The sequence below is a fragment of the Carassius carassius genome, chromosome 39, assembly GCF_963082965.1.
Source record: "Carassius carassius chromosome 39, fCarCar2.1, whole genome shotgun sequence".
Lineage (NCBI taxonomy): Eukaryota > Metazoa > Chordata > Actinopteri > Cypriniformes > Cyprinidae > Carassius > Carassius carassius.
In genome coordinates, this window is record NC_081793.1 from 19860801 (window position 1) to 19873879 (window position 13079).

At 36.1% G+C, this 13079-nt stretch overlaps 1 protein-coding gene across 2 annotated transcripts in view; it reads left to right on the top strand.

The window, feature by feature from the left end:
- The first annotated feature begins 2082 nt into the window (after positions 1 to 2082).
- Positions 2083 to 13079, top strand: part of LOC132121576 (actin filament-associated protein 1-like 2) — a 37693-nt gene continuing 26696 nt past the window's right edge. The window contains exon 1 of one of the 2 annotated variants that reach the window (XM_059531101.1): positions 2083 to 2269. In XM_059531101.1, the coding sequence (XP_059387084.1) occupies positions 2254 to 2269 (16 nt within the window). In that variant the 5' untranslated portion in view covers positions 2083 to 2253. The remainder of the gene's footprint in view (positions 2270 to 13079) is intronic. The other variant, XM_059531100.1, reaches the window with a different exon arrangement.

The following is a 13079-nucleotide window of genomic DNA, read 5'->3' on the forward strand; positions in this document are numbered from 1 at the left end:
GGGAGAGCTACTCCAGACCAAGCGAGGTGTGACTTCAATGTTGGCAGTGCAAGGCATGGGCTCATGAAGCCTGCACTGATGGTGGTTCCATTTATGTTTGCCACAATTATGAGTCAGATGGGGAATTGTGAATACATGATGCTATGAAATAAACAGTTTGTGTTCTTTTGGTGGTGTTATAAAATTGTTAGGGCCTACATTAATCAGTTTGTGGGATTTACAAAGGTGTTACATGGTTGTGTACTGGTTTTTTACTTTAATAAGTTAACTCAGTGAACTCTGGTCTCAAATAAACTGAAAAAAGATTTGAAAAATGATGCCGAAGTATGAGTTTTATTACATCTAAATGACTGTTGCAACTGCCCCTCGGTACTGTTGCAACTGTCCCCATGTATGGGGACAGTTGCAACATTTTTCAGGGTCCATTTAAGTACAAATTACTTTCATATTATCACATGTACACATGTTGCAACAGTATGGGCAGGTAGGTGAAATATATGGGTTTAATATATATATATATATATTTGTCTTTCTGATACAAACAGTCGCTGAGAAACTGAAGGAAATGTAAAAAGTGTTGCAACCGCCCCCACTCTCCCCTAATTAAACCATTTCACCCCTCAAAGACTAAAGAGAGTTTAAGAGATAGTTCACCCAAAAATGAAAATGATGTCATCATTTACTCACCCCCCAAGTTGTAATAAACATTCTTTTTCTTTTTTTCTGTTGAACATAAAGGAAGGTATTTTTATGTCAGTAACCAAATAGTTGTTGGTCCCCATACTATAGGGAGAGAGGAATAAAACATACACGGAAAAAATAATTATTATAATCAGTTGTTTTTACTTTTCCAGTTATTTCGCACTATTTTGTAGTAATCCAGATTATGTTATGTTCTTTGTTGCATGCCCTAAACAATTTGGTTGCTTTATCTTAATTGTCCAATGTATATAGTTTAATATTTAATTCAGTAAGTGATACGTGATCTAATCTTTGGTATCTATAATTACAAATGCTTAGGCTTCAAGTTTAAATCACAGACAGGCCTATCTACTGTGCCCTAATGCAAGGGTTTTCAAAATGGGGCCTGGGAACACTCAGTTGGCACTGGAAAATTGCAAAATGAATAAATAAACATCAATCAATCAATCAATGTATTTTCATGTACTTTCTACATGAGTCTTTATACATAAAAATATATAACAGCATTTAAAATTTTTGGATGGGGGTCCGTCTTGACCATATTCCAACATCTAAACCTAACCTTAACCAGTATTCCCTAAAATCAGACGGAACGATAGATGAATGAAACTGATGTACAAGCACCAAACACTGATTGTAAGCCTAAACTTCATAAAAACTATAAACGGGTTATTCAAGTCTGATAGGTTAACCACAATGTTGTTTCAGGGTCAACAAAGATGATGATCCAGGAACATGTCTTAGTACTTGGTAAAAACAGGTTCTACGGGTCCCCCAAAATTGATGATTGTATTTGGGGTTCTATGGCATAGCTATTACCAAAACCAATTGAGAATTATTTAAAAAACTGATATTTGCGTGTGGAATTTATTTTATGTTTATTAGGGCACCCATCATCGCGTCGATGGTTGAAATGCTTATAGTTAGCTAAACGCCAAATCGGTTGTGAGCAGCGTCTCCTGAACGACGCTTTTCGCTTGCAACACGATGGAGCAGGTTGCCAGATTTTTTCAACAAAACCAGCCCAATTGATACTCAAAATGAGCGCAATCGCGTTTCGATGTGGGATTGAACGCCTTTTTTGCCTAAGGTGACTGCCGATGTAGGGTGTAGCATGACAGCTCACTAGGTTTTGAAACAGACTCATGGCGATTAACACTTGCTTATTATGCTACTTAAAAGTACTTAAAACTATCATCATCCTGCATATGATTTGTAAGTACTGTATTCTCACTGAAATTTAGTCAAATATACTTAGTATTCAAATGTTTTATTACAGTGCTTAAGTTAGAATGTAGCTTCAACTCTTTCAAAGCAGAATAACTAGCCTACAGTGAAGTTGAGCTGAGCGATGACGTGCGCAGAGGAGGCGTGGCAGTAGCGCAACAGAGCGAGAGCTGTAGAAGAGGAGAGGATAACATCGCATCTCATCACATCAGAAACAGCTTGAGGAATCAGGACTGTCCAAGTAATCTTGACAGACCAGTCTTGACCCATCTGCTTCATATAAAGACAGCAGACAGTTGGGAAAGTCTTCTTCGCGTGTGAAAAATGGATAAGCACAACGGTAAGTGGAATGATTAGCTATGTTAAGTTGTCAGAGGAGATGTTCGTATACACACAAAGTCTGGTATAAACAACCGTAAACCTTTGCGCTGTTTTCCACTCCTCAATATTTGGGGGAACGGATCGTGGGAAACTGCGGGATCTCTCTCCAGAGGGATGCAACAGGAGGAAGTTCAGTTTCCAGGGACAGTTAACTTTTTAGTGCGCGCGTTCACTGATTTCTTCATCTCTGTGCGTTTCGCATTCCTCCTCAGTATTAGAATACTATTTCAGAATGAATAAATAAACAAGCATTTATTAAAGACGCTCAAGAGATTCCGTCCAGTATAGCAACAATTGTTCTTCCAGAATTCTTTGGATTCCTTTGGTTTAAGCGTTTTTTTTACGCATAGGAATGTTAGAGCCCTAATATTTTATGACTAAACTTGAGATAAGAGTCGGGAGGAACAGCAGCTTTTGTGCAAACTGATGTTTCTTTCTGGAAAAGTTTCTGAAAGAATATCAGTTCAGCAATCGTAGCTTGAGCATGTCTATGTTAACAACAGAAACAACAACAATAATAATGACAATAGCAATAATCTGGCACTACTGATCATTTATAACATAGTAGCTATTAAATTGACATGTCAAATTTATTAATAGACCACAGTTCTGTCACTGGAGATAAAGAAGTGTTTGAACAATAAAACCTCAGTACCACAACAGACAGAGGTTTCCACATTATAATTCTACTTCCTGTGCTGTGAAGACTTCTATTAGTGAACTAGACTATTTGGTCAGGTTTTGGTTTAACTCAAAGCTCTATTATATCACCATGTTCTTGGTATTGCATAGCAGCTTCTATACTTTTTTTTGACTGAATATATATCACTTAAACTTAACCCTAACCCTAACATCAGTTTAAATTGGTTCAGTCTCACTCTTTGATACTTCAGTATTCAGCATAATTATAAATTCTTCTATGTCTATCTGAAGTTACATCATAAGTGTGCTGGAATGCTTATTTTACAGTTTTATTTTTCTTTATAAAATGAAAGTTATATCTATGTATTCACTTAAGTCATCTGCTGCTTTAAACACTCAAGCTCCATGAAGTTATGTGATTGGCTGTCTGTGATTGGCTTATATTGTTCATCAGCTGGAGGAAAAAAATATTTTCTGAAAGTGATTCCAATGATATTGTTCCTTTCTGTCATTGTCTTTATACAGTAACTGCAGAGTGAACTTCCACATTCTTGTAGAATTAAAGCCCATTAACACCAACAACAATAATTTTAGAGAAATCTATTGATAACCATACTAACATCCACACCAACAGACTATAATTTTCTGTTCATTATTTGTTACCTGCTGCTTTAAATCCTCATGCGCTTTAATGTCACGAGGACTCTGATTGGATATTTTTATAGTTCATTAGCGGGAAATCAGCTGGAGAGTAATTCCTACAATATTGTTCCTCTGTTTTGTTATTGTTATACTGTAGTTGTGTTGTGGACTTCCTATAGGGGAAAATAAAACATAATTAAAGCATAATAATTGTTTATATATGAAGGGTTATTATGCTTAAATTATGGGTTTTGTTTTTGGTGTGAATGGGCCTAACACTATATTCTAATTTTTCGCAAACTAAGTGATGGTTTTGGTCAAGGAACAGAACCGAAATTATTATTATTATTTACTGAAAATGTCCCCTTCTGCTGTGCCTTTCAAATATCAATATTGCAATATAAGTACGAGCATATTTAGGTTTGGCAATTCTTGACAGCCCCGGATTCATTTGTATTGTTTGGGAAAAACTGCATCAACATTCTGGTAAACATGAGTAAATCACAGGATGAACTATTTGTTTAATTAGCAGGCACGTGAGGCTTGTTGTGGTTAACCATCTATGTGAATTTTGTTTTTGTGAGATAAGACATATAGGGAGGGAAGGACGATAGAGGGAGGAAAATGGATTGTGGGAGGAGGGAAATGGAATTCTGAGGAGTACTGCATAATTCTCCAATGATAAAACACTGACATATTCTCCAATGTCATCTGATGCTTTGCTTGTGTGTAGCATAACATAGTAGAAACAAGTTCTGTAATGCAATTAAATGTACATGATGAGAATGCCTCACAGATGACATGAACGTGCATGTTTTGAGTTCAGGATATAGCTTTGGGTTGTGGTTTTGGATAATACAGTGCTTTGAACCTCAGTATTCACCATTAGTATAGTAAAACTGTTGATTCTGGCATATTTGGTGTCCCTTTTACATTAAAATGCTTATGTGTGGACATTTGAGCCTGTGTACCTGAACTAAGAGGCTTAGTTCAAACTCTTGTTCCCTGTGTATTGATGTGATGCAATAGCAGGGCGTGTTAAAGATAAAAGATGAGAGCGTCTAGAATTTCAGTAATGAGATGAAAAAGTAATCTAAATCTGATAGGTACCCAAATATACCTGAATAGATTTTTTTAAACCCCAGCCATTTTTTTTCCCCCTTCGGTTTCCTCCTTTCCCGCCTTGATTTCTCTCTTCAAAGGGAGCATGTGGAACCAGATCTCACTCTTGAGATCCGGCATGATACCAGCATGTTTCCGGACCCACCCACGGGCTCCGCTGCCTGGGCAAGCGCTCTGAACGTGTCAGCGTTCCAGAATGTTGCTGGAGACACAGAGACGTCTTGTGCATCTTAATAAAGACAGCCTGCGTACTGGAACCAGCTCCAAAGGCGTCCCAGAATGAGAGATCAGCACTTTTTCAAAATGGGTCCTTGAGTTCATGCCTTCATTACGCTCACTTCTGAAGAGAGTCAACAGGGAAGCAGCACACTTATAAGTAAATGGATGGAGCACAGTGGAGCTGAAATACAGAGGAAAAAGTTCCAGGACTTCCCGGGATCAGTCTGGAATAGAGTTGCATTCCAGAAGGATAAATCTCATTTATTTTCTCCATAAAGAAATTTATTTTAATAAAAGTAAAGCTGTCAGGACAGACCTACAGTGAGTTCTGATGTTTTTAAGCTATGATATGTGCTTCTGTACAGCACAGTTCTTCGGATCCTTCTCTTTAGAGTTGTTGCTGTTACCAGGGAAATGAACAGGCAACTTGACAAAAGACTGTTTGCTCCCATGAAGCTGTGAAAATGATGTAATTGAGTCAGTCTCCAAATTCAGGCAGCCAGTCATTCATATAGATAGATAGATAGATACATAGATACATATATACAGTACATAGAAAGCTTTTGTAACTTATAAATGTCTTTACTGTCACTTTTGATGAATTTCATACATCCTTGCTGAATAAAAGTAACTTTTGAATGGTATTGTTTTTTTTTGTTTTTTTTTACGGTAGTGTGAAATGTTACAAAACCTACCAGCAAAAAATGCTGTTTTTTTAAACTTTCTATTCATCAAAGAATCTTGAAAACAACTACTTTTAACATTGATAATATTACTAAATGTAGTTTGAGCACCAAATCAGCATAGTGATATGATTTCTGAAGGACCATGAGACTAGAGTAATGGCTTCTGAAAATTAATCTTTGCCAAGACAGGAATATTTTGAAATTGTAAAAACAATTGTGAGCATGCCACTGTTTTTGCTGTTTTTCAAATAAATGCAGTCTTGGTGAAGCAAAGGAGACTTCTTTCAAAAACATTTAAAAAAAATTATATATATATATATATATATAAATAAAAAATATATATTGTATATATTTATTTATTTATTTATTATTTGCATTGAATCTATGTTGCGATTTGTTTTGGAGTTGGTTGGTTTGGTTCAAAGTTTAGAAGTCTTTATTGAGGAATTATTGTAAATCCCTGTGGAGTAATGAATGGGAAAAAATACTTCCGGAACAAAGACTGCTGAAAAAGTGGGCAGTCACTGTTGCACTTTTTAAAACAGACTCGCAGAGAACAGATTAAATGAACACTGCAAGTTTCCCCTGAATGGAACTGCTCTGACGCACAAGTTGGCCGTGTTCAAAGTGTGACTTGCACAACAATGCTATCACAATATCTGTTTAAGGGTGGTTAATTCAGACGTGGAGTTTGTGATTTCAAATTGGCTTTATAATGCCATGCTTATCTCTTAGCAGGATTGTCAGTTGCGATTGGTTCACAGTTAAGATTGCAGTCTGGCGTGCTGTCGTCAAGTCTGAGCCGGCTAAATAATGCAGTTGAGCTGGTTGGCATTGTGAGTCAGTGCTGTTTCAGTTCCTCTGTTGCTCAAAGCTTTGCTTTTGAGACATCTGATGAAGTCAAAACTAAGACACATTTGGTTTTATTACTTTGTTTAGCCCCTGACATCCTGTTATGACTATTGCAGTACAACATCTTGAAATTGAGCGAATGTACGTTCAGCCAGCTCAATATATAACAGAATAACTTGCATCAGTATTCTTGAGAAGTCAATCATATCGAGACTACTGCTGCGGGCTGAGCTGTGTGTTTGGAGTCTTATCTGTGTATAATTTCAACTGTATGTCCATTTTACAAGTTAATGTCACTTTGTTTCTGTATCGTCATTCAAATATTCCCCTCTCATGACCCATGTTAATGTCCTTTCAGTGACCAGGAGAAAATAGAAATTAAACAGTGTGGACTGAGCCCCTTCAATCAGGCTTGTCATCACTCATTTATCTTTTATTGAAATGATAAGTTCAGAGGCAGCGTTTGCAGAGTGAAACAGAGGTGAGCCAATCAGCAGCTGGGCTGGGAGAGTTACGCTAACATGTGCAGCCAGTGGAAAAACACGTCACCTGTTTTGCAATACATTTAAGGCCATCGAGAGGACATGCATACCTGCTACAAATAATCACTGCTTATTAAAGTGAAATAAACATTACTGCAATGTTTATGTAACCTATGCGTGATTGAGGTTAATGTTTAAATTTTTTGTCCGGGCTTCCGTTTGCATTGTTGCCAGCATTGTTCTTAAGTGCTTGACAGGATGATAAACAAACTGAGTTTGGGAACATGTCCATTAAAAATGAGTTTTGTAGCTTTTAGTCAATGTCTCTGAGGTCATATTCACCAACATTCAAAAGCAAAGAAGTCTCTTATGCGCACTAAAACTGCCTCTATTTAATCAAGAATACAATAAAAACAGTAATATTGTGAAATTGAGTGTTTTTGAATATAATTTATTAATGTGATGACAAAGCTGAATTTTAGCAGCAATTAGTGTCACATGATCCTTCAGAAATTATTCTGATATGCTTATTTGGTGATCAGTTTCTTATTATTATCAATGTTGAAAACAGTTGTGCTGCTTATATTTTTGTAGAAACCATGATACATTTGGCTAATAAAAAAATAAATAAAACTCACGCCCTGTCTCAGTCCGTCCCACCATAATGTCTTGTTTAAATTGGAAACATTTCAACTCTGGAAGGAAAACTGTGTTTGTAAAATCATTTCAGGGGATTTTTAAAGTGGCTTATTCCAGATGAAATTGCACCTAAAGCGATAGGTTATCACTGGATTTGTTACCTTTAAAACTTCATGCATGTAAAAGAAGTTAATCTTTGACATTTTACAAAACATTTGCCCTACAGGCTTTTTTTTTCTTCATAATATCAGTTTTCCTGTGTAAATATTAAAGAAACGTAAGCATTCAAACTTATAGAAGAAGCTGCGTAAGAAATACTCTATAGCACAACAAATTCTCAGTTTATGTATTTATATTTTACTTATTTTTGTAAGGGGGGTGTGAGTAAGCTCCTGTGGCCCACTGTGGAGAGGGACTTTTTCACACGAATTCCCATGTAAAATTAAAATAAATGAAATAATTATGCATGAGAAACCATCACTGGCCCTCCAAAACAGTTATTCATTATTATCATCTGTGCAGCAAATGTCAGTCAAAGAGAAAATATTCTATCTCTTTAAGTCTGAAGGGGACACCGCTAACTAATGCATGCATGTGTTGAAGAGGAACAACTACAAAACTCATGTGCAGCACAGCAGAAATATGTGTGAGAAAGCTGTAGACTAGGAGAGGGTTCGTGAGTTTAAATCACTCTCTTTTGTGTCTATAGACAGTTAGAAAAGAGAAATCCTAGTCAAAGTCAACATGAAATCCAATTTTTTTTGCTTGCTTAATGTGCATTTCTGCTCCTATTGTGCATGATTCATCCATGCGCATTTTTATCTCAAGATCTTTGACATCTTTTATTAGAATGTACAACTTCCCGTTTCGGGTTGATGTAACAATTCCTTCACTTTGCACTACCTTTACCTTCATACTTTTCAGTCCCTCTCCTACAGCAACCTGACTCCATTTCAGTACTAGTAGCCTGAGTCAGTTTAGTGTGGCTAAATTATACTTTAGTAGATTTAATACACTCTCAGAAACATGATTAACCATGTTTGCAGTTTGTCCACCCAGAAGTTAAAGAGGTTGTGTTGTTCTTTCATGTATTTTGGTGAATGATATAAAGACACTGCTCTTCTCTGTGGATTATAATACAATAGCGATGTATTTGGCCATGGGTCCCTGTGGATCTCTTCCATAACTCATTCTTTCTCCGAATTTGTGATTATAAATCGTCTAGACAAAAGAAAAATTTTTGGCTCGTTTGATAAGGAGTAATTGTTGGAAATGGAATTTGTATTCCAGTTTTTCTGAGCAATCTGATTTTCTGTTGCCAGTGCTGCTGATTGCTCAATCCAAATAAACTGACAAGTATAAAGTGGAGCCAGCGGGCCAGACCATAATGCAACAATCCTGGGTTGAGACATATACAGTATTAGGCTGTATGTAGTAACATTTTAACTTGTTGTTGGCTAATAGATGAATCTTTAAGTGCATGGACATAATCAGCATTATGCTAAAAACACGACACAGTTTGTTTATGTGATAAAGAATTACATGTAATTGATGCAGTTTTACTGAGTAATGTGATTTGGGTGAATGACAAAGATTCTTTGTTCTCATCCGCTGTCTCATTAAACCTGTGAATTAAACCAGTGAATAATTACCTGTTTATATCTTGTGCAATTTAAATGAATGTAGGTTTTTGAGTGGAGGCAGTTCTGATTAAGTACTGATTTTAGATCCGTATTCTAGATTTTATGTTTAATGGTAAAAATCAGTAATGAACAAGTTCATGTTTTTGTCTGTGCTGTTAATGCTGAGTCTGTAAAATGTAAGTTTTATATAGGAAACAGATGTAATAGATTTAATATTTTGGTTATAACTGTAGGCTGGGATGGAGTAAATGACATTTGGTTGATCAGAAACTTGGTAGGCCCAATTAGGAAAATTAGGAACATTAGATAATTGGTGAGTGATGTCTGATCTTCTTGATTTTAGCGGTGCATTTTAGTGTGGATTGTCTTGTTAAACTGTCGCAATGTGATTCAGACTTTGCAAAAAAGGCTATTTTTTAAAGATAACGCAGGTTCAGTCCTCACAGCAAAACCTCATTACAATGAGTTTCGTGAGCACAGGGCAGTGTAGTTTCTCATTTCACATGCAAAAAGGACGATTTACAGATTGTTATGGCTACGGGTGAGAGATGATGAAAAATGGTCATGAAAAAATTTATTATGTTTTTGTCATTTATAAATAGACCTAAAAAAAGGATAAAAAATAATTATGTGATCCTTTTATAATAGCCAACTTTGTCATCGTTGAACATATAGACTACCTTCAAAAATATTTAATCTGTAAAAAATAATTAAATTATTAATAAATAATAAATAATATTTTTTATTATTTATAATTTTATAGTTAGTATTTCCTTAGTAAGAGCTGTAGCAGCATTTATTATATAATGCATTTACTTAAAATCTTAGGCCATTGTATAGTACTGATCGATCTTTGACTTTTGCATTGTGTATGCAGCATGCATATTGACCAATGTGACATTTAGTGTGTTCTTTCAAGATGTATACAACATATTGGCGGTTCTGTACTGCTTTTCTGTGGTGTCAGGAATGGTAATGTCATATGTTCCCTTTAAACAAGAATAGAGAATGCTATGCAACAGCAAACACCAAAAAACATGCCACCACTGTGGTGATCGCCCTCCCACATGGCGGACAGCCCGTCATTTTAGAGATTGAGGGTTTGAGTCTGGAATCAAATAAATGATGTGCTACGACACGTCGCTTTGAGCTGAGCTAAGTATATGAGCCACAGCTGTGTCAAGCAGGAATTGTCTTTAAAAACCAAACCACTTTGGACAGTAACACAAACTCAAAATGCTCCTCGTCCACTCGATTTAAACTTGTGTTTATTATCCCAGCTCTGATAGAGCAAACGCTCTGTGGCTCAATTCCGGGAAAAGCAGTGCTTAACCTTACAATTTACCATGAGCACGTGTCTAAAATCAGTTGAAAAGACATTCAGAAAGAGGAAGACAAACAAGCACAGTGACAAGGTGCACAATATCAGATGGTTTTATTGAAGTCTTCCTCGTTCCACAAAACACTTGATCTCCGGATCAGATGCAAAAAGAATTTATTTGTCTAGCTGCAATCTGAACAGTGTAGGGTTTACAAAACACCATTAAACACCATTGCAATCATTGTTTGTCCTGGAACAAGGAAGTGGTTTTGTCTTGCATCAAAAGAAATCCCCTCTCTGCTTTAGTGTTAATCCAGACAGGTCCCATCAGCACTGAGATCTTTCATTTTTCCTTATACTTCCTTCAGTCAAAGTGAAATTGTTGATTATTTTTGTGTTGTGTCGTGAGCACTGTCATCCCCAGGTTTCATTACTCTGAGGAAGTGTGAGTGGTTCCATTGTTACAGGGGTATAACACGGTCATTCTCACTGTTTACAATATTTAATGGGCTCAGGGGCCAAACTGTAACCAATGGAAACTCTGCCCTCGTTGGACTAAGAGTCAGCTGACTCCACATTCCCATGGTCCCTCCAGAGAAGGGCATCGAAGTCGATCTCTGAAAACACAAGGCAGAGAAAAATGTTTGGACAAAAGCTCAGCTGAGCATCATGGGAAAGAGCATACATGATACTATTAAAGGGATAGTTCAGACGAATATTTCAATTCTGTCATTTACTCATCCTCATGTCATGCCAAACTCCAAACCTGAATCATGACATTCTTTCATCTGTGGAGCAGAAAAGAAGATATTTTTAAAAAGGTCTCAGTATTTTTGTATTTTCCATACTGTGAATGTCAAATGTGAATGTCAAAACCCCACTGTCTTTCACTGTAATGTCATTCAGAAATAAAACTTTACTTTTAATGTTACTTCGTCCAATTTTTTTTTTTCTGTAAAGAAAAAATCTACTTTATAGAAAAACAGGATTTTGAAAATGAAAAACATGTTTTAGGATATTCTGTGTGGGTGAGAAACCACAGAGACTTGTGAATTCTTGTAAACAATGATTTCGGGGCTAAATAAAGCCACAAGCTGTCTTGGAAACTTTTGCTGTTTACGTTCAATGTATACATGTTAAAAACCACATTTTATTCCCAAAAATAATAATGCCGTCAAGTAGTTTATACTTTACAACTTTGGATCAAATTAGAGATGTCATTATCATCATAAAGATTAACTATAAAGAACGGCTGATAATGAATATATTGAACGCTGAACATATGTTATGTCCAGTGAACTTGTTTGTTTGTTTGATGTCTTTGTCAGTTATTTTATAAGAAAGGAGTTTTTCTCAGAAGTTATTTATGCATACAGAGATAGATAGATGTTATCTGTCTCTGAGGAGGCGGCCAGGAATGTTTGATTAAATCCTGCCTTCCAAAGCATTGACTTCCTATTGTGTGAAATGCATAGCATGTCTTGTAACATGTCTTGCTCTCACAGCAATTGCAGAGATGTTCTATTACCAGTGACTTAGAAATAATAGCATGTTATTAAAATATAATTAATTATTATGGTGTTGGTATGAATGCAAAGTAGAAAAATTAAAAATGGTTGTTGACAAATTACGTCTTTTTTTTCTCTGATATTTTTTTTCAATCTACGTTTCGCCGTTTTTATTCAGTAGTTGTTTTGCAGTAAAATAAATGTTTCAAAGTATACATATTCCTGTTATACTCCTATTATTCCTATATAGTTAAGGTAATACAAATGTGCATAATAATTATAAAACAATTAAAAAATTGTTAGATGTTTAAATTCATAAGAACACATCACTCTGTTATGAAATAATGTCACTGCTTAAAATGTCAAGTGACCTATCCATAAATGAATGTCATTCAGCTCATTGTGCTTGCTAGAGAAAAGTGATTGTCTGCATTAAGTCATGACAATGAGTAATCCAGAGTTACTTTATTTATTTGATGACATTCATTCTTATCTTTCCTTGGTCTGAATAGCAGATCATCTGAGTCGGGACACTGCTTCTTTAGAAAGACAGACATTACCTAGTGTTGCATCACTGTGCTGAATTGGGTTTGTCCTTTTCCAAGAGGCATGGCAAAAACACTACGCTTCCACAGTAAGAGGAACGTAAACATCCCCACCACACAGGCTACGAGATGAAACATCAATATGTTATGAGTAGTTTTATAGGTCATTGCAGTAGATTAGATCTAATGAAGTTTATATTTAACCACTAAGGTACAAGAGGCTGCATCATAAACATAGTCACGAATGAAGGGTTTTGAGTACTAGTGCATAGCCAAGACCTTCAGACTGACGGCAGAATGTCTGGGAACCTTGGCCGCTTTGAATGGCCAAGGACCGCCCAAGAGTTTCATTTTGTCCCGCATCATGTTTAGGGGCGTGGAAATATCCCACAATAACAGACCGGTGTGTAAAACTCTTGGCTGTATTTTAAAGAGACTGTGCCATGAACTTTACATAATTCACATACT